This window comes from Xenopus laevis, chromosome 9_10S, assembly GCF_017654675.1.
Source record: "Xenopus laevis strain J_2021 chromosome 9_10S, Xenopus_laevis_v10.1, whole genome shotgun sequence".
Taxonomy (NCBI): Eukaryota; Metazoa; Chordata; class Amphibia; order Anura; family Pipidae; genus Xenopus; species Xenopus laevis.
Window position 1 is genome coordinate 8,433,655 of NC_054388.1, and position 19,510 is coordinate 8,453,164.

The following is a 19,510-nucleotide window of genomic DNA, read 5'->3' on the forward strand; positions in this document are numbered from 1 at the left end:
TATGCTGCCATAGTTTTATGGGATCTCTCTGTACAGACTATGAGCAAACTTAGGGACTGTTCCTGCTGAATTGTGCTTAGTACAGGGGAATACCTATGCTGCCATAGTTTTATGGGATCTCTCTGTACAGACTATGAGCACATTTAGGGGGCTGTTCCTGCTGAATTGGGCTTAGTAAAGGGGAATACCTATGCTGCCACAGTTTTATGGGATCTTTCTGTACAGACTATGAGCAAATTTAGGGACTGTTCCTGCTGAATTGTGCTTAGTACAGGGAATACTTATGCTGCCATAGTTTTATGGGATCTCTCTGTACAGACTATGAGCAAACTTAGGGGCTGTTCCTGCTGAATTGTGCTTAGTACAGGGGAATGCCTATGCTGTTATGGGCAAAATTAGGGGACTGTTCCTGCTGAATTGTGCTTAGTACAGGGAATACTTATGCTGCCATAGTTTTATGGGATCTCTCTGTACAGACTATGAGCAAACTTAGGGGCTGTTCCTGCTGAATTGTGCTTAGTACAGGGGAATGCCTATGCTGTTATGGGCAAAATTAGGGGACTGCATGTGAATAGAGAAGAATAACTATTATACCATAGTAATGGATTACTATGGAACCCTAGTGTGAGTGATCCAGTATTGAGTAGCCAAACCAAGAGACTGTACAGACTCTCACTAAAATTTTACTGGGAAAACTTGAAATAAAAGGGGATTGTGGCAATAACCCACATTAGGGGCTTTCTTAAAAATATGGGGAAATGTTTATTGTTCTAGCACAGAATAATAAAGTCAACGTTTAATTGGTTACTGGACTGAACTTCGTTTGTGCCTAAACCCGGATTATAACTAATTGGCCTCGGTGCATGGGGTGTTGCTTATGGGGTGTCTGAGAACATAAACTGCTTTTAAGTGGTGTCTATTATTCCTTTAAAGGAGAAGGAAAGTCATTTATACTTGCGGTTGCCAAGAGTGAGGCACCCCCGAGTGGTTGTACTAACTTACCTGACACTCTGGGGCTGATGCTCCTATCGGCATAAAACTGCACCTGCCCGGGGTTCTGCCAGCGAACACCACGGAGCCATCGTCTTCTTTGCTTTTCACATTTTCCGGGGCAGTCGCATTCGCAGTAGAAGGAAATAGCCGACTTCTTCATTAGTTCAGCTTTTCGCTCTACTGCGCACGCTCAGCCCTGAGCTGAAAGAAGTAGAAGGAAAAGGATCCGTGGTGCTCACTGGAATAACCCCGGTGCTGTGTTCTGCTGGTAGGGGCACCGGCCCAGGGTGTCAGGTAAGTTAAAACAACCACATGGGGTGCCTAACTTTTGGCACCCGCAAGCATAAAATGGCTTTCCTTTAAAAAAACAAGCAAACTGGCACAGTTATCAAACAATGCAACCCAACACTGTGCCAAAAGCAAAAGTCAAATTATAAAAACATAAGGGGCCACATAAAGCCAGGAATTTTTCAGTCTTTGCCAGCGACGTGCCATTGAGATCTACACAAACACACACACATACACTTAACCTCAGTTGTGGTGGGAAAATTTTGCGTTGGAAATACGCTGGAAGGCAATTGTCTCGAGACAAAGATAAAATAGAGATTGAGAAGCCGTCAGACACTGCCTTCAGCTACTAAATATGTTGCATTCCTGCATAGTGGCACGTACTTGTATCTATATCTATACACACAGACACTTAGGGGCACATTTACTAAGCTCGAGTGAAGGATTCGAAGTAAAAAAACGTAGAATTTCAAAGTATTTTTTTGGGTACTTCGACCATCGAATAGGCTACTACAACCTTCGACTACGACTTCGATTCGAACTAAAAATCGATCAACTATTCGATAGTCAAAGTACTGTCTTACTTATGCCCCTGAAGAAGCCGGTTTTCCGGTGAAACGCGTTGGGTGGCATAGGTGGACAGTGGGGGATCAGCTCCCATTTGCTCCCCCATGTAGCAGGCAGATTCACTCTGGGAAACTAATGGAAGGGTGGTCTGGGCAGGCTGGTTGAGCTAATGACCAGGCTACTTACTGGGTAGTATAATTTCTGGAGCAAACCTTGATGTTTGGTTATCAAATGGCACAATTATTACTCTTTTGCTAAGTGGTAGTGCCATTCATTTATGGCATCCTGGAGCTAACTACTAGTTACCAGAATTAATACTATTTACTATTACTATTTGTTTGTGTATAGATAAGAGCAAGGGGGTAATTCATATATACCCTATCATTGACTACACCTGTATGGATAGTGGCTGAACGTTTATCAGCTCACTATTTACCCACTTGTCCATCCTATGTGTTTTTAATTTGTATGTATTTTTATGGACATGGTCCAGCTTCATTGAGGAGGATCCCCAATGGTGTATTGTTGTAGCGTGATCTTTTTAGTGAGACTAATAAAAGTTGAGTTTTAATTGACAAATTACTACAGCACCTGAACTAGTTAACTGGAGGACTGCAGGAAGGATACAGAAGTTACTATGTATTCCACCTTGTAATTCCTCAATAGATACATATGTTTGTTACATTTATTACAAATTAACTTGCGGGTGCACTGCTACTTTGTATTATATTTTTTTGTTACTCTGTAAGTAAGCATCGAAGTACTGTCTCTTTAAAATCACAGCCGGTGATTTCGATTCTAGCAGAATCTAAATTGCCAGCGGGATGGCACTCGGAGCGCTTAGTTTTCCAATGTCGCCCAAAGTTGCTTCACAAGGAAACTTCGGGCAACTTCGGAAAACAAAGCGCTCCAAGTGCCATCCCGCCGGCGATTAAGATTCTAGCAGTTTGGGGAGATTAGTCGCCTGAAGAAGAGGCAATTTGTCGCCGGGGCAACTAATCTCCACGTGTGTCTCTGCCCTAAGTGCACCTTATATCTAAGTGTCTGTATATATAGATATAGATATATCCACGTGTGTCTCTGCCCTTAAATTATAAACCTGAGTCACTTACCCATCATTCTGTCACATGGTATAACCAAATCGTTGAAGGCAAATTCACTACTTGTCTTAATAGTTTCAAAAGAGGAATGAATGAAAGGAGTAATCCCACCCGATTCCTACTCTCCGTAATAGTAACAGACTGCCTGCTATTTGTTTTACAATATAAAAGTTGTTGTACAATACACATAAATGCCAGAGGCAGCGACCAGCCACGTGGGGTCCATCTGGGTAACAGCCATTCCTACATATGCCAAAGAGACCTGGTGGTAATGCCAGGCTTTTAACAGCAGGGTTAGTCTCCGAGAGCCTCTAGTGATCCCATTAGAGACTGACGACATCTGATTATGGTAAAGAGAGTTTTCCAAATTGTCCATTGTGCTTGTTCTCTGGGTGGCAGCCTCCATGGTTGTTGTAGGGGGCCCATCTTGATAAGGTCACTGACTGATTTTATTATGTTTGCTGAAAAAAAAAGGAACTTTAATTCATCCAAGACGCTGGCTCCCCTGCCTCTGCTGGATTTTGTGTGGGCAATGGGTGGTGGGGGGCTTAGAATGATCGGAGGCTCACAGAACTGAAGGAAACAAATGCTGTCTGACTCATGAATGATCAGCTCCAAGCAATATCAGTTGGGCCAGTGCTGGAATTCTTTGTGCTCTTGGGTAAAGAACATATAGTAAAGTGTATTATATGTAAGCAGGAACAGTTCGGCTACTTTGTTTTGGGCCCCCTAGGATCACAGGGGTTCCTTGGAGGGGGGGTTGTTGCTTAAAGTACAAAGAACATATATTGTGACAATGCTATTTTTATTATGGATGGCCACCCTGAGACCTCTAGCTGTTGTATAAGACCCATTGCTTGCATGCTATGATATAAGATTAGGTGGGACATTCACTAATATTCGTAGTTGCGCCAGGCGTAACTTCGCCGCACTTTGCCACACTTCGCCAAGCGTAGTTTCGCCAGCGCTTCGCAAATTCACTAAAATCTGAAGTTGCACTCAGGGGTAGCGTAAGGTTGCGAAGTTGCGCTAGCGTTGATTCGCTAAGCGAAGCGAAGTTACGCTAGCGATGGTTAATTTGCATACGGCGCCAAATTCAAATTTCAATGGAGGAATACGTATCAGCACTACAAATGCCTGGGAAACCTTCAAAACATCAAATAAAATTTTATTTTGCCCTACACATGTGGCCACTGTATAGTTAAGGTGCCATGAGTTAGGAAATGTAGGGGGGAAGGAGGGGAGCCCCAAAAAATTTTTTGATCTTTTTCAGGCTATCACCCATAATGTAGAAAACACGCCAGCGTTTTTTGGGACTTAGAAAAAATTTTAACTTTTTTTGAAGAAATCCCTATCTACTCTATTGCACTTCGCCTGGTCTGAGGTGGCGAAGGAAGTCTAGCGTAAAAGGTAGCGTTCAGAAAATTGCGTGCGTTAGTGAATTTGTGAATTAGTTACGTCCGTTGCGCAAATTCGCCAGGCGTAAGGGTGCGAAGTTACACTAGCGAAGTTACACTAGCGAAGTTACGCCAGCGTCCGTTAGTGAATTTGCGAAGTAACGAAAATGGCCAACGCTAGCGAATTGATGCTAATGACTGGTATTTAAATAGATAGAAAATTTGAGGGCAACATTTATCCAATGCCTGAAGCCAATTACATATGTTCTGTCACCATTAGAACATTCACATGGTTCTTTAGTAGCCAAAGCATTAGGACCCTTAAGGTGGCCAAAGCCAACAGACAGGCCTGAACGACCAAAATCAGAAAGGTCTGCAAGTTTATGCCGTTCTCAATCCGGCGTTCTGCATAGCCGCAATTATGATTTGATTGTTGGCCCAAGAGCAAAACTATCGGATCGGCCTAGTGTTGGCCACTTTGAGGTGGGCATATTAAGTGAAAGATCTGCTAGCTTGTTGACCACTCCAAATGAGTAAATCTTCATGTGTATGGCCAGCTTTTAAACTAGGCTACTCTTTAGCCAGAAAATTGTATAATTTACAGGACCAGACCAACCTGCAGCCAATCAGAAAATTGGATAATTTACAGGATTAGACCAATGTAGATCTTCTCAGATCATTAGAAGATCCATAAAGCCTAGTCCAACCTGTAGAGAGCACTGGAACATAGACAGGACCTCGTGGACAGAACAGTAGAACATTCTAAAGGTTATTCCATCTTGTAGCCAATCAGAGCTGTAGAACATTAGCGGTGTTATATCAACCTGTAGAAAATCAGTATATTTGAATATTTTTATGGGGTTTGGAAGGTAGAATGTCCACAGTGTTAGCTTTAGCTGAACCGGCTGCAACAAGAACAGCAGCAAAATAAACGAGTTTATATAAAAATTTCACAGAAAGACTTTTTTTCCCCCAAAAGGCAGCAAAATGCAGTCCAAATGTTATAAATATAATCCGCCTTTAGTCTCCCAACTGTGAGGAGTTGCAGATAAGAGCAATGAGACGGCCAAGGGCCTGACAGAGCCGTATTAGATAACGGCGCAATAAATGTCCCATTGAATATCGCGCTGCGTTGATTGTACAAACAACTGCTCCTAAATGCCGAATAAATGACGTCTGACTTCGAAAATCAGCTTCCGACACACACTTCATGGGTCCTAGAAAGTTACTTAACCTCATTGTTCCTCCCCAGGCCGGCGTTATGGGAGGACTGGGAGTAAGGCATACTGAATAAATGAAATTGAAAGAAAAATTCCTTCGCTTCTGCTGCATTTAACCCCTGACCCCCGCCATAATGAAAAACAGGCACGGTGGCTGCAAATCCGATCTATTGAAACCACCGCTGTGTGTTTTAGCTGAATCAGACTGAGACACATGGAATCTATGCAAATGCCGCATTCCGAAAGCGCTAACGATAGTGATGCTTCAACGCCAACGCATAACCCGTTATCTAGAAAGCTCAGAATTACGTAAAGGCCATCTCCCATAGACTCCACTTTATCCAAATAATCAAATTTTTTTAAAAATTATTTCCTTTTTCTGTGTAATAATAAAACAGTAACTTGTACTTGATCCCAACTAAGATATAATTAATCCTTATTGGAAGCAAAACCAGCCTATTGGGTTTATTTCATGTTTATATGATTTTCTAGTAGATTTAAAGGGATTCTGTCATGATTTTTATGGTGTTGTTTTTATTTCTAATTTATACTGTTAACACTGCAAATAATTCACTCTACAATATAAAATTTCATTCCTGAACCAGCAAGTGTATTTTTTTTTTAATTCATTATATTGGTATGTAGGTGCATCTCAGGTCATTTTGCCTGGTCATGTGCTTTCAGAAAGAGCCAGCACTTTAGGATGGAACTGCTTTCTGGCAGGCTGTTGTTTCTCCTACTCAATGTAACTGAATGTGTCTCAGTGGGACCTGGATTTTACTATTGAGTGCTGTTCTTAGATCTACCAGGCAGCTGTTATCTTGTGTTAGGGAGCTGTTATCTGGTTACCTTCCCATTGTTCTTTTGTTTGGCTGCTGAGAGGAAAGGGAGGGGGTGATATCATTCCAACTTGCAGTACAGCAGTAAACAGTGACTGAAGTTTATCAGAGCACAAGTCACATGACTGGAGGCAGGTGGGAAATTAACAATATGTCTAGCCCCATGTCAGATTTTAAAATTAAATAAAAAAAAAAATCAGCTTGCTCTTTTTAGAAAAGGATTTCAGTGCAGAATTCTGCTGGAGAAGCACTATTAATTTAAAACATGTTTTCTCATGACATTATCCCTTTAAGCAAGAAGTTTAAATTATTGGATCTGATATCCGGGGGAAAAAAAAGCAGGTTCCGAGCATTCTGGATAAAAGGTTCCATACTGGTAGATGCAGTGATGGATTTAAACTCGGTGCACCCCTAGGCCACTGACACCAAACTACTACTCCTATGCCCCTAGGCCACTACTACACACCACACTAACACCCCATTCACACCCCAACCCGCTAAAATGCCCCCAACCTGCTCCCACCATCCCATGCACACCCCGACCAGCTCACCCCCACCCTCTCTGTGTGCAGAACACAACCTACTTGCACCCTCCCACCTAAACCCCGAACTGTTCACACCCATCCTCTCTATGTGCACACCCCAACCTGCACCCACACACATACCATGTCCTTGCACCGCCCTTACTCCAACCTTACCTGTTCCCTACTACTGAAGTTCCCCCTGGTCAGAGTTGCCAGTTAAAAATTGGCCAGTGAGCAGTCTGCAGCCCCAGGCTAGGGTTGCCACTAGATCAGTGATGTTGGGCTGGGGCTTATGATGTTGGGGGTGGGCCTTATGACATGCCAATATTTGGAAATCCTTGCACTTTTCACCTGGCCTGATTTTCAAATATTGGCATGTCATAAGCCCCACCCCCAACATCATAAGCCCCACCCCAACATCACTGATCCGCCCCCCTGACATCATCCCCAGCCCCTACATCATCCGCACGGCTTCCTGCCCCTTTTCTGCGGAAAAAAGGCCTGGGCCTTCGTTGCCTTCCCACAAATCCATTCCTGGCAATATGTTTATTTTATTTCTATTCTGGCCACTCATTTTATTTCTATTTTCTTATTTATTTCCCATGCCATAATAACACCACCTACAGAATGATAACATACAACTCATCCACCCTTTTCAATAAAAATATTTTATTATCTTTTAATTCTTTTTCTTGGATAATTTCCCTGGTTTTTTTGTTTTTTTTTTCCCCAAAACTTTTCATCCAGCCTCTCAGTAAGTCCCACGTTGGGTGTAAAGGCTGTGAGAGATTCCGTCTGTTGTAAAATAGAAGAAGTCAGGGATAAACAGAGGGTAATAATATTATTCCAGGATTTTGCTCTTCAGCTTGGACCACTGAAACCTCACAAAGGCAAAATCCTAAAATCTTTCTTTTTTTTTTTTATTTCCTCAACAAATGTTTTGTGATATAAATACACATAACAACTGGCGGAGAAGACAAGTTTGCTCCATAAAACCAAACTCTCCATAAAATAAGACTTTCCCCCCTACTCCAGATGGTTTCGATTAGCTTTAGTCTAAGATTATGGCGGCAGAGCTGATTTTTAGCCCTCCAGAAAGTCCAGGGGGAATTGGAAGGCCTCATTTGTTAGGGGTCAGATCACAAGTTTTACAGTACAATTAATGTTTCACAAATGATACTTAGGAAATCTTTTTTCCTTCAAAAGTGCTTGTTGACATGGACTATCCAGTGATTTCTACTAACAGAATATGGGCTTTAATTTTGATAATCTCTCCATTTAATTTTTACTTGAAGTTTTCTTTGTCCTAAAACCACCCTCAACCCTGATCTATTATTACTTTGTCTACACTGATGTGATATTTATTTTACTGCCAGTAAAAATATATATTCCAAAAATAAAATAACAATAATTGTGTTGCGGCGAGCCAAAAAATAAATGTAAAATAATAACTGCACTGACAACGAGAGAAAAAAAGCTGGTTATGAGCCTCTGTGTTTATTCAGTTTAAAAAATAAAGGGTAACTTCATAGAAATAACACACAACATATTATAAGCACTAGTTCATGTAGGGCAGTTGTACTTGGCCTTTATTTTCTAAACAAATATATTTCTCTTTTTTTTTAAAAAAAAAAGTTTACTGGCAACTCAAATAAATCAAATAAATCAAATTTTTTTAAAAAAAAATATTTCCTTTTTCTCTGTACAAATAAGTTTGTCATGGAGGCAAACAATCCTATTGGGTTTATTTATTATTTAAATTATTTGTATCAGATGGAAGAGAAAAAACATATTTTTCATTATTTTTTAAAATAGTTTTATTTGCAATATATATATATATATATATATATATATATATATATATATATATATATATATATATATACAGCTATGGGATCCGTTATCTGGAAACCCGTTATCCAGAAAGCTCCAAATTACAGAACGGCCATCTTCCATAGGCTCCATTATAATCAAATAATCCAAATTTTTAAAAATGATTTCTTTTTTCTGTGTGATAATAAAACAGTAACTTGTACTTGATCCCAACTAAGATATTTAACGTTTACTAGTGACGGGCAAATACATTTGTTGAATTCGCAGCGGATCTCAGCGTTTCATCGCCAGCAAATAAATTCGCTGGTGAAAATTTTAAAAAAATTTGGACGCGCCTCGGAATAGTCGTCGCATCAAAACCGTTGCGCCTCAACATTATTCGGACGCTCATTGATTTCGCAAATTTTTTGCCTTTTCGCGAATTTTGCAGGGAATTCGCGAATTTGTCGGCTAAGCGAAACAGGACAAATTTGCCCATCACTGATGTTTACATGATTTTCTAGGTAATAGATCTAAATGATGGAAATCTGGAAAGCCCCAAGTCTGGCGCATTCTGGATAACAGGTCCCATACCTGTAAATATATTTTTCTTTCTTTTAAATAATTCTATTTGCATTATATCAATATATATTTCATTATTTGCTAATCATTTTACTAGCATTACCATTTTTCCCTTGTTATATATTTTTTTCTTTTTTTATATATACACATATTTTTCTTTCTTTTTTAATTATTTCACTTGCATTATTTATATAAATATATTCTCCTTTTAAAAAAAAACAGGAACAAATGAAATCCAAGCCATGTTCTCATTATTGTGGTCAGTAACTATAGCATTCAGCTGATAGTTTAAATGCCAGAGCAAATCGAAGCATAAGAGGAATGCAACTTATTCACCCTCCCGTTCAAATAGTATAACCGTGGGGCAGAATTTTGCAGCATCTCTAACAATGGTCATCAGATCATTGGTCCATATATAACAATTTCATTTCGCTCCAGTGCAGAAAAGATTTGTTGCAACTTGCAATCAGCATCAGGAAGTGGCTATTCAGACGGGCGATAGATTGGCTGCTCTAAAACCTCATATAATATCAGACTGCTGGGAATTCCACTTTCCCCCCCCCCCCCGTTTGATATTTTATAAATCTGCCCCAATGAATGTAAAATATATTTTCTACCTTCATGCACTAAATGTCAATTTTGCACATTTTGCCAGATGTTGCCTTTTGTCATGGAAACATTAGGTCCCTAAGCATCTGTCCCAGTCAGAATTTGATTTGTGAAATGATTTTTTGCATTATGAACACTTTCATTGCTGATTTAGACACTTTTTTTTATTTATCAACATTTTTTCTGACTTTGTAAAAGAAAAAAAAGTCCGACCAAACAAGAATCCGCGATGTGACCTTATTTAGTATTAAAAAAGCTTGATTTAATTGGATCAGGGACAAACGAGATAAAGTTGAGCGAATACCCGTTACGCCTGAGTTTTTTCCCGAATCGTATGTTTTTTTCAGGCTTTTTGCCCGAAATAGTCTGTTTGTTGGGCTAATTCCAGTGCAGACCACAGAAACTTCCAAAATAGGATAGGGACCTCCAGGGCCGCCATTAGAAATCACAGGGCCCCGTACAACAAAATGTCTACTGTTTTCGTGACTTCGGGTCTTTTCACCGGTTCAAGATTTCAATTACGGCTGTTTTTGTGACTTCGGCTCTTTTCATTGGTTCAGGACTTCAATTTCGTTTCTTTTCTTGACTTTTGGTCTTTTCACTGCTTCAGGACTTCATCTTTGGCTGTTTTCGTGACTTCGGCTTTTTTTACCGGTTCAGGACTTCAATTTCCATTCTTTTCATGACTTTGGGTCTTTTCACCGATTCGGGACTTCAACTTCGCCTGTTTTCATGACTTTGGGTCTTTCCGCCACTTCAGGACTTCGACTGTTCAGCTGTTCAGCACTTTGGCTCTTCGGGACTCTCCAGGAGAGGCGGCACAGCTTCGGCACTGTCAAAGGGGGCCTGGCTATTTTTAAAAGTGCAGCACAGCCGGGCCCCCCTTCAGGTCCGGGCACGGTACAGTAGTACCCCCTGTGCACCCCTCATGGTGGCCCTGGGGACCTCTCCCATTGACTTATATACAACTTTGGCAGGTCTGAGATGCCGGACTTTTATAATAATAATTTATAATAATTTTTCCACTAAAAATTCAGATTTTATAGTAAAAATTTTTGAGTATTTAACATTCGGACTTCAATAAATAGAGAGAGAGAGAGAGAGAGAGAGAGAGAGAGAGAGAGAGAGAGAGAGAGAGAGAGAGAGAGAGGGGTTCATTTTTAATTCACTGTAGCACAACCCCCCACTAATGAAGTGACTCTTGTTAGGACTATGAAATCCAAAATGCTGAGCCTAGAGAAGGAAACAGATTGCTCCTATCTTTCATTAAGGTCACCATCAGTGGGGAATGAGGAGCTTTGCCAAAACTGCAAGGCATCCTGACACAGTGTACTCCAAGACTTTAGCATTTGTCTCACTCCGGTCTGCAGGGACCAAATTATATACGTCTCACAAAAAAAAAAATAGTCATTCTTGTGCACATGTATTTATTTTCAGAATGAACTAAGGGCCTCTGGTTTTTAATGAGCTAATTAAGGGCATTTTTTTTCCATTACGGTTGTCAGTAACCATCAGTAACATCCTAGCATATAATTGTCATTGTCAACTTATGGGTCAGGATGCAAAATTGGGCCCCATTTTGTTTAGGACGTGTCTCCATGACGTTCATTAATATGTAAAAATGTCTTTCTGTAATTAAAACAAGCAAAATAGCTGATTCTAAAACCAATTCTTGGGTCAACCCAGACTTTATTTGGGAGTACTGATAGAATAGACTAAAAGCCAAGAGTAACGATGATCCTTTCTACAATTAAAACAAGCAAAATAGCTGATTCTAAAACCAATTCTTGGGTCAACCCAGACTTTATTTGGGAGTACTGATAGAATAGACTAAAAGCCAAAAGTAACGATGATCCTTTCTACAATTAAAACAAGCAAAATAGCTGATTCTAAAACGAATTCTTGGGTCAACCCAGACTTTATTTGGGAGTACTGATAGAATAGACTAAAAGCCAAGAGTAACGATGATCCTTTCTACAATTAAAACAAGCAAAATAGCTGATTCTAAAACCAATTCTTGGGTCAACACAGACTTTATTTGGGAGTACTGATAGAATAGACTAAAAGCCAAGAGTAACGATGATCCTTTCTACAATTAAAACAAGCAAAATAGCTGATTCTAAAACGAATTCTTGGGTCAACCCAGACTTTATTTGGGAGTACTGATAGAAAAGACTAAAAGCCAAGAGTAACGATGATCCTTTCTACAATTAAAACAAGCAAAATAGCTGATTCTAAAACGAATTCTTGGGTCAACCCAGACTTTATTTGGGAGTACTGATAGAATAGACTAAAAGCCAAGAGTAACGATGATCCTTTCTACAATTAAAACAAGCAAAATAGCTGATTCTAAAACTAATTCTTGGGTCAACCCAGACTTTATTTGGGAGTACTGATAGAATAGACTAAAAGCCAGGAGTAACGATGATCCTTTCTACAATTAAAACAAGCAAAATAGCTGATTATAAAACTAATTATTGTGTCAACCCAGACTTTATTTGGGAGTACTGATAGAATAGACTAAAAGCCAAGAGTAACGATGATCCTTTCTACAATTAAAACAAGCAAAATAGCTGATTCTAAAACGAATTCTTGGGTCAACCCAGACTTTATTTGCGAGTACTGATAGAATAGACTAAAAGCCAAGAGTAACGATGATCCTTTCTACAATTAAAACAAGCAAAATAGCTGATTCTAAAACCAATTCTTGGGTCAACCCAAAAAAATTTTTGGGAGCACTAATAAAAAAGACTAAAAGCCAAGAGTAACGATGATCCTCAAATCAGATTTCTGCCGACTGATGCAGCTGCGTCAGAATTTTTTCAGATGGCGTTACATCATTTATTTGATTTTTACTATCCTCCAAAGCACATCATGTTCTGGGATATCGTACAACATCATTCTTCTTAAACAAACTTGTGTTTTTTTCCCCAAGTATGTGGTCCTGATTTCCAACTGTGCTCTAGTCAATGAAACATATTGAATTTTATGGAAGCCAAAAAAAAAAACGTGTTGACGGCCAAGAGATGCATTGTGGGATATCCTAGTCATGTCTACTGGGAAATCTTGCCAACGTTTTCTATGACCCGTGGTAGCAAACATCTCAAACATCAGAAAAAAAGATTTTTAGCCATTTAGAAACAAATTATCACCAGGCGGAAGACAATAGATTATTCATGCCCATTGTCCTGGGTGATGTGCTGCTGATATTCCCGTAAACAGAGAGTCATTTTAAGATTTCAAATGCTCAATTTTTTACGCTTGGAGGCTACATGTGGTAGCAAATTGCAACTAGATCCATATCCCCGTCTAACTCCTTCCTGGCAAAATTGATCTTTCTCACTGTTCCTTTGTGATGGCCCCTGGCATGCGGTAGTTTATTCAGCTGTTCTTTCCCTAGTTAATCCAGAATCTTAAAATAAAAACAAACTAGGTCTTTAGGGAGCGGATGCAGGGAGACCATATATTGAGGCCCTGTCCATACTTGAAATTGAGGAATAAATGCTAAAATGATTCTAGTCTGTGGTCCACAATCTCCTTGCATTGGTGATAGGAAAGGTTGATCCATATCTAGAATTGAAATCTGCTGAAAAAATATAACTTAAGCTTCAACATCTTCAACCAGCCAAGAGTAGGACATCTAGGTTTAAACTCTTATAAAAATCTGCTTTTTTTGTTCAGGGAAAAGGGGTGGGTTTTAAAACAGCCTAATCCTTGAAACCAGTGGCTGGAGCCAAGAGTAAATGATTGTAATTCGGTTTTATTTGTTTAGGTCCATCGGGTATTTATCAAGGAGCCAATGGTTTGGCCAATGCAGGAGCCTTTGGAAGTGTGCATCAGGTAAGATTCCAATGGGGAACCAAGTCTTCTTTATAATGTTTTATTGATGCGTATCTGTACTGAGACAACTTTGAGAGATCTATTTGTTTGGCTTATTTTAGGTCTGGAGTAAATTTTTATTTCATTGGGGCAGGGGCAAGATAACCACTGTTATTGGTACCCCTTATTTGTATATGGTAGAACTGTCCTATCCATGGCCCTTTGGCTTATTTTACAAGTACTGGGGATTGTACTTCCATAAAACCATAAAACCATGCCCTACTGTCTCCATCTTGCCCAATTATACTTCTGTCATTTTGTTCTTCTGTTTCCATGCTGTGCTATTGTCAATCCTTTGGTCCTTCTCTTGCAATCTAATACTACTTCCCTTCTCTCGCTAATTTTGACAAGGTCTTGCAATCTAATACTACTTCCCTTCTCTCGCTAATTTTGACAAGGTCTTACAATCTATTACTACTTCCCTTCTCTCGCTAATTTTGACAAGGTCTTACAATCTAATACTACTTCCCTACTCTCGCTAATTTTGACAAGGTCTTGCAATCTAATACTACTTCCCTTCTCTCACTAATTTTGACAAGGTCTTACAATCTAATACTACTTCCCTACTCTCGCTAATTTTAACAAGGTCTTGCAATCTAATACTACTTCCCTACTCTCGCTAATTTTAACAAGGTCTTGCAATCTAATACTACTTCCCTACTCTCGCTAATTTTGACAAGGTCTTGCAATCTAATACTACTTCCCTACTCTCGCTAATTTTAACAAGGTCTTGCAATCTAATACTACTTCCCTACTCTCGCTAATTTTAACAAGGTTTTACAATCTAATACTACTTCCCTTCTCTCGCTAATTTTGACAAGGTCTTGCAATCTAATACTACTTCCCTTCTCTCGCTAATTTTGACAAGGTCTTACAATCTAATACTACTTCCCTACTCTCGCTAATTTTGACAAGGTCTTGCAATCTAATACTACTTCCCTTCTCTCACTAATTTTGACAAGGTCTTACAATCTAATACTACTTCCCTACTCTCGCTAATTTTAACAAGGTCTTGCAATCTAATACTACTTCCCTACTCTCGCTAATTTTAGCAAGGTCTTGCAATCTAATACTACTTCCCTACTCTCGCTAATTTTGACAAGGTCTTACAATCTAATACTACTTCCCTACTCTCGCTAATTTTAACAAGGTCTTGCAATCTAATACTACTTCTCTACTCTCGCTAATTTTGACAAGGTCTTACAATCTAATACTACATCCCTACTGTCACTAATTTTGGCCCTTGCCATCTTATACTATTGTCACTATCTTGCCCTACTATTGTCATCTCGCCCAACTGAATGTGCTTCATCCTCACACTTTCTATCCGAAATTGGTACTTTGCCGAACCCACTATGAGAAGGGCCAAGTGCATTTGCTACTTATATGACTAATACTGATCTCTGTCCATGCTTCATTGTTTTAGGTTTATGATGTGTATTATACTAAGGTCTGTGTTTATTTTTAAAGGAATATTCTTCGTACCCAGGCTTCAGTCAAGGCCAGTACCCACAGTATTACAGCTCCTCATACAACTCCCCGTATGTTCCCACAAACAGCATCAGCCCCACAGCCCTGTCTACAGCCGCGTACTCAATCCATGAATCCTCTCAACACATCTCCAATCAGAGCACAGAATCGCTATCAGGTAGGCCATGCTGGTATTCATTTGTTGCTGCAGAGACCCTGTCCTATAGAAGGTTTGGTTATATTGGCCACAAGTCCGGAGGTTTGCTCATTGGGTCAAATAATCAGAAGTGCCTATAAAGAAAGAGTCATTGTATTAAACATCTCTGAACCTCACCGTTTTGTGCCTGCTCATTATGTTTCAGGGGAATACAATGCTCATAATGGTCCTTCCACCCCAATTAAAGATGCCGAAAATGATCGGCAACACCGAGGATCTGATGCCAAATTACGCGGAAGATCTAAAAGAAGTAATGACCCATCTCCTGCAGTGGATAATGAAATAGAGGTATGTTATTAACACATATAGTATATATTTATGGGTAGATAGTTGCTTGGTGTATATATACAGTAAATAAACACATACATGCAAATACAACAGCTCCTATAGCTATAAGGGAGTTCTAAGGAGCATTGGGACATTTTGCTGTATACGGATATGACTTTTAACATACTCAACACCAAACATTGCATTTGGACGTCAACAAAAATTAAATTATCAGTGCAGGGGTAATCTTTTTTTTTTTCTTTCTTTAATGGAACATAAAATCTTCTCGAGAGGGCAGCCTTGCCAGTCATAATAAATGCAGAGACTGGTAATGGTCCATTGTGCCAAACTTTCCCAGATGTTGCGGATTACAGCGTGAAACCTGCTCTTGCTAAAAAAGTACCAAACAATTAATGAGCTGTGATTTACTGACTCTGGAATTAAATGATTTGGAACGAGATTGTGTCGGGTCAAGGGGAACAGACACAAACACATGTTACTCCGTATCAATGGCACAGCTCTAGGACTATTGTGTTAAAAAAAAAAGGTAGCCATGGTTAACAATGACGCGGGGCTGGTGTCCAAGAATATCACAATATTGTCTAAATAATCTTCTAATATTGCTGTTATTGTTGCTTTTTTCCTGTTTTCACATTTTCCTAGTGATGGTTTGAGTTGAGTTGGCTTCTTTAATGCCAAGAGCGAGCACAATGTTTGTGAGAGGCTTTCCACAAACGGGTCCTTTCAAGGAGCACAGTTAGATTGCTCAAAAGGCTTTTGTGTGGTCTTGATTCTCAAAGAAATGAATCTGCCATGCTGATGCCATTGACATGCGACTCTCATAAGTCATTTTCTCAACATCCAAGCTGAATATAACCAGTAATAACGTTAAAGGAACATAAACACTCCAAAAAGGTAGAGCCCATCACACCCATAGAGTGTCAACTTCAGGTTGGACCCTTCCTGATGCTGGACGACCTTCAGCAAATGCCATCCAAGAAAAGACAGAGTAGACCTGTCCAATGTGGTTCCTGCACAGAGCAAGTACCACTTTGGGAGTACAACCCCCTACTAATTTTTCCAAATTATGGCTAAAAACCTTTCCTAATCCCGACACTAAGGGCAGCGACAGGCAGCTAATTCGGGAGATTAGTAGCCCATCGACAAATCGCCTTTTCTTCGACTAATCTACCCGAACTGCCTTCCCGTCTACAATTTTCTAGCCGGCGGGAATGAACTCGGATCTATTTGGCTTTCCGAAGTCGCCCAAAGTTTCCTCGTGAGGCAAACAAAGCGTACAATTTACATTCTAGCTGACAAGAAAGCAGTTCAGGGAGATTAGTCGCCAGAAGAAAAAGCGATTTGTCGCTGGGTGACTAATCTCCAGAAATAGTAGCATGTGTCTCTGCCCTATTTATTTATCAAAATCCAATTCTTTAAAATAAAAAAGTCCAACCAAACTAGAATCCAAGGTTGGACCTTATTTATTATTTAAAAAGCACCATTTTAATTGGATCGGGGAAAAACTTGATAAAATTGAGCGAAAACCCGAATCGTACTATTTTTTCTGAGCCTTTGAACGAATCTCTAGATTTTTTGGGTTTTTTTGCCCAGAAAATTCTGAAATACTCAGATTTTTGGGCTGATTCCAGAGCAGACCACAGAAACTTCCAAATAAGATAGGGACCTCTCCCATTGACTTATATAAAGTACAACCTCGGTAGGTCTGAGATGCTGGATTTTCAGATTCAGACTTTTTCCATCCTCGAGTTTAATGAATCTCTTCTTTGGGGCGACTAATCTCCCCAAACTGCCTCCCGCAGGCTAGAATTTAAATCGCTGGTGGGATGGCATTCAGATCGCTTCATTTTCCAAAGTCGCTGAAGTTGCCTCAAGCTGAAAATCGGGCGACTTCGGAAAACAAAGCCTCCAAAGTTCAGGGAGATTAGTCGCCCCGTAGAAGAGGAGATTTGTCACGGGGCGACTAATCTCCCCGAATCTGAGCGTGTGCTCTGACCCAAAGAGCCTAGCAGATGGCAGCCCTCCATTTTTTATCTGCTAGGGCAGAGGAACTACCCATAATACACTTGAACCAAGGGGGCATGGGTTCACCCCTATGGAGCTAGCGCACATCCCTACAAATGGGTAACCAGAATACTTTATATGAAACCTGCAGAACCTAGAGACCTTTTGCATCCAGGTGTAATTGCAAATACCGGTATGGGATCCGTTATCCGGAAACCCATTATCCAGAAAATTATGAATTATGGAAAGGCTGTCTCCCATAGACTCCATTATAATCAAATAATCCAAATTTTTAAAAATGATTTCCTTTTTCTGTGTAATAATAAAACAGTCGCTTGTACTTGATCCCAACTAAGATATAATTAATCCTTATTAGAAGCAGAACTAGCCTATTGGGTTTATTTAATGTTTACAAGATTTTGTAGTGGACAAACTATGAAGATCCAAATTACGGAAAGCCTCAGGTCCTGAGTATTCTGGACAACAGCTCCCATACCTGTATTTCTTTTTGCTCTGAGACATTTGTATTCATCTTTCAATACATAATAACGAATGCCCATTGGCCATAATTGTGTGATGTGGTTTTATCATTCGGTAATTTAGAGACCCCTTTTCCTCCCCTTTCATTTTAGGAAGACTTGTACATTTGCACATCATCGTTACTTATTATCTGGCAGATTACACATTTGCAAAGTTTCAAAAAATAGTTAGTTATAGAAAGGCTAGGGGTAGAGCAATATGGCAGCTCCAAATACAGAACAAAACTAGAAGTCATTGGACTCCACTGCAACATTTTTATGACCGTTCAATGAGTGAAATCTAACCCCCCCCTGTGCTTGTGTTTATGTTTCAGCGTGTGTTCGTGTGGGATTTGGACGAAACAATTATTATTTTCCACTCGTTACTCACGGGAACCTTTGCAACAAGATACGGGAAGGTAAATTTAAATATCCACTTTTTTGTTCCCTATATATCATATTCATTTCCCTAAAGACAAGCTGGCCCCACATGCAGATTTGGTCAGTCGTTCAATCTCCAAAGTGCTTATGTGGATCCCGAAATGAATCGGTTTGGCAAAACGACTGCGTGGTTAGCAGCGGAAAACCGCATCGTCACGCAGGACGGCCAGTTCCGTATTCAGGGAACGCAGTCTTTGTGTGGTCAGAAGTGTTTTATGTGTTTACAAAATGCTGGGAAATAGAAAAGTGTTGAATTTCCTAAACTGCACGAACAAAGGGATCGTCGGAGAAGGTGAAGCACTTAGACAGCAATGGTATTTGACCGTGGCCCTCGGTATCAGAGGGGCCACTGACTTCTGTTAGGGGCAAATTTATCAAGGGTCGAATCTCGAATTGAAAAAAACGTTGAAATCCGAAATTCAAAAAGACCAACCGAAATTAAGTCGAAGTTTTTTTTTTTTTGAATAGGTCCGTTTTCAATCGAATAGGTCCATATCAGGCTGAATTCGAATCATACGAATCGAAGGAAAAGCGCATTCGAAATTCAGTTTTTCCCAAAAAAAACTTTTTCAAAGTCCCCCAATTGACTCCATGTGGGTTCTAGGAGGTCCCCCATAGGCTAAAACAGCAATTCGGCAGGTTTTAGATGGCGAATGGCGAAGTCGATTTTTTTTATTTTTTTCAATTTCGAATCAAACTATTCCCCAGTCGAAGTACACAAAAAATAGCTTGAAGTTCAAAAATTCACCTCGCCCATTGATA

At 39.9% G+C, this 19,510-nt stretch overlaps 1 protein-coding gene across 2 annotated transcripts in view; it reads left to right on the plus strand.

Moving 5' to 3' along the window:
• eya2.S (EYA transcriptional coactivator and phosphatase 2 S homeolog) overlaps positions 1 to 19,510 on the plus strand; it is a 121,483-nt gene that overhangs the window by 70,997 nt on the left and 30,976 nt on the right. For both annotated transcript variants that reach the window (XM_018238152.2, XM_018238153.2), the window contains exons 7-10: positions 13,704 to 13,771; positions 15,281 to 15,458; positions 15,643 to 15,785; positions 18,643 to 18,726. In XM_018238152.2, the coding sequence (XP_018093641.1) occupies positions 13,704 to 13,771; positions 15,281 to 15,458; positions 15,643 to 15,785; positions 18,643 to 18,726 (473 nt within the window). The remainder of the gene's footprint in view (positions 1 to 13,703; positions 13,772 to 15,280; positions 15,459 to 15,642; positions 15,786 to 18,642; positions 18,727 to 19,510) is intronic.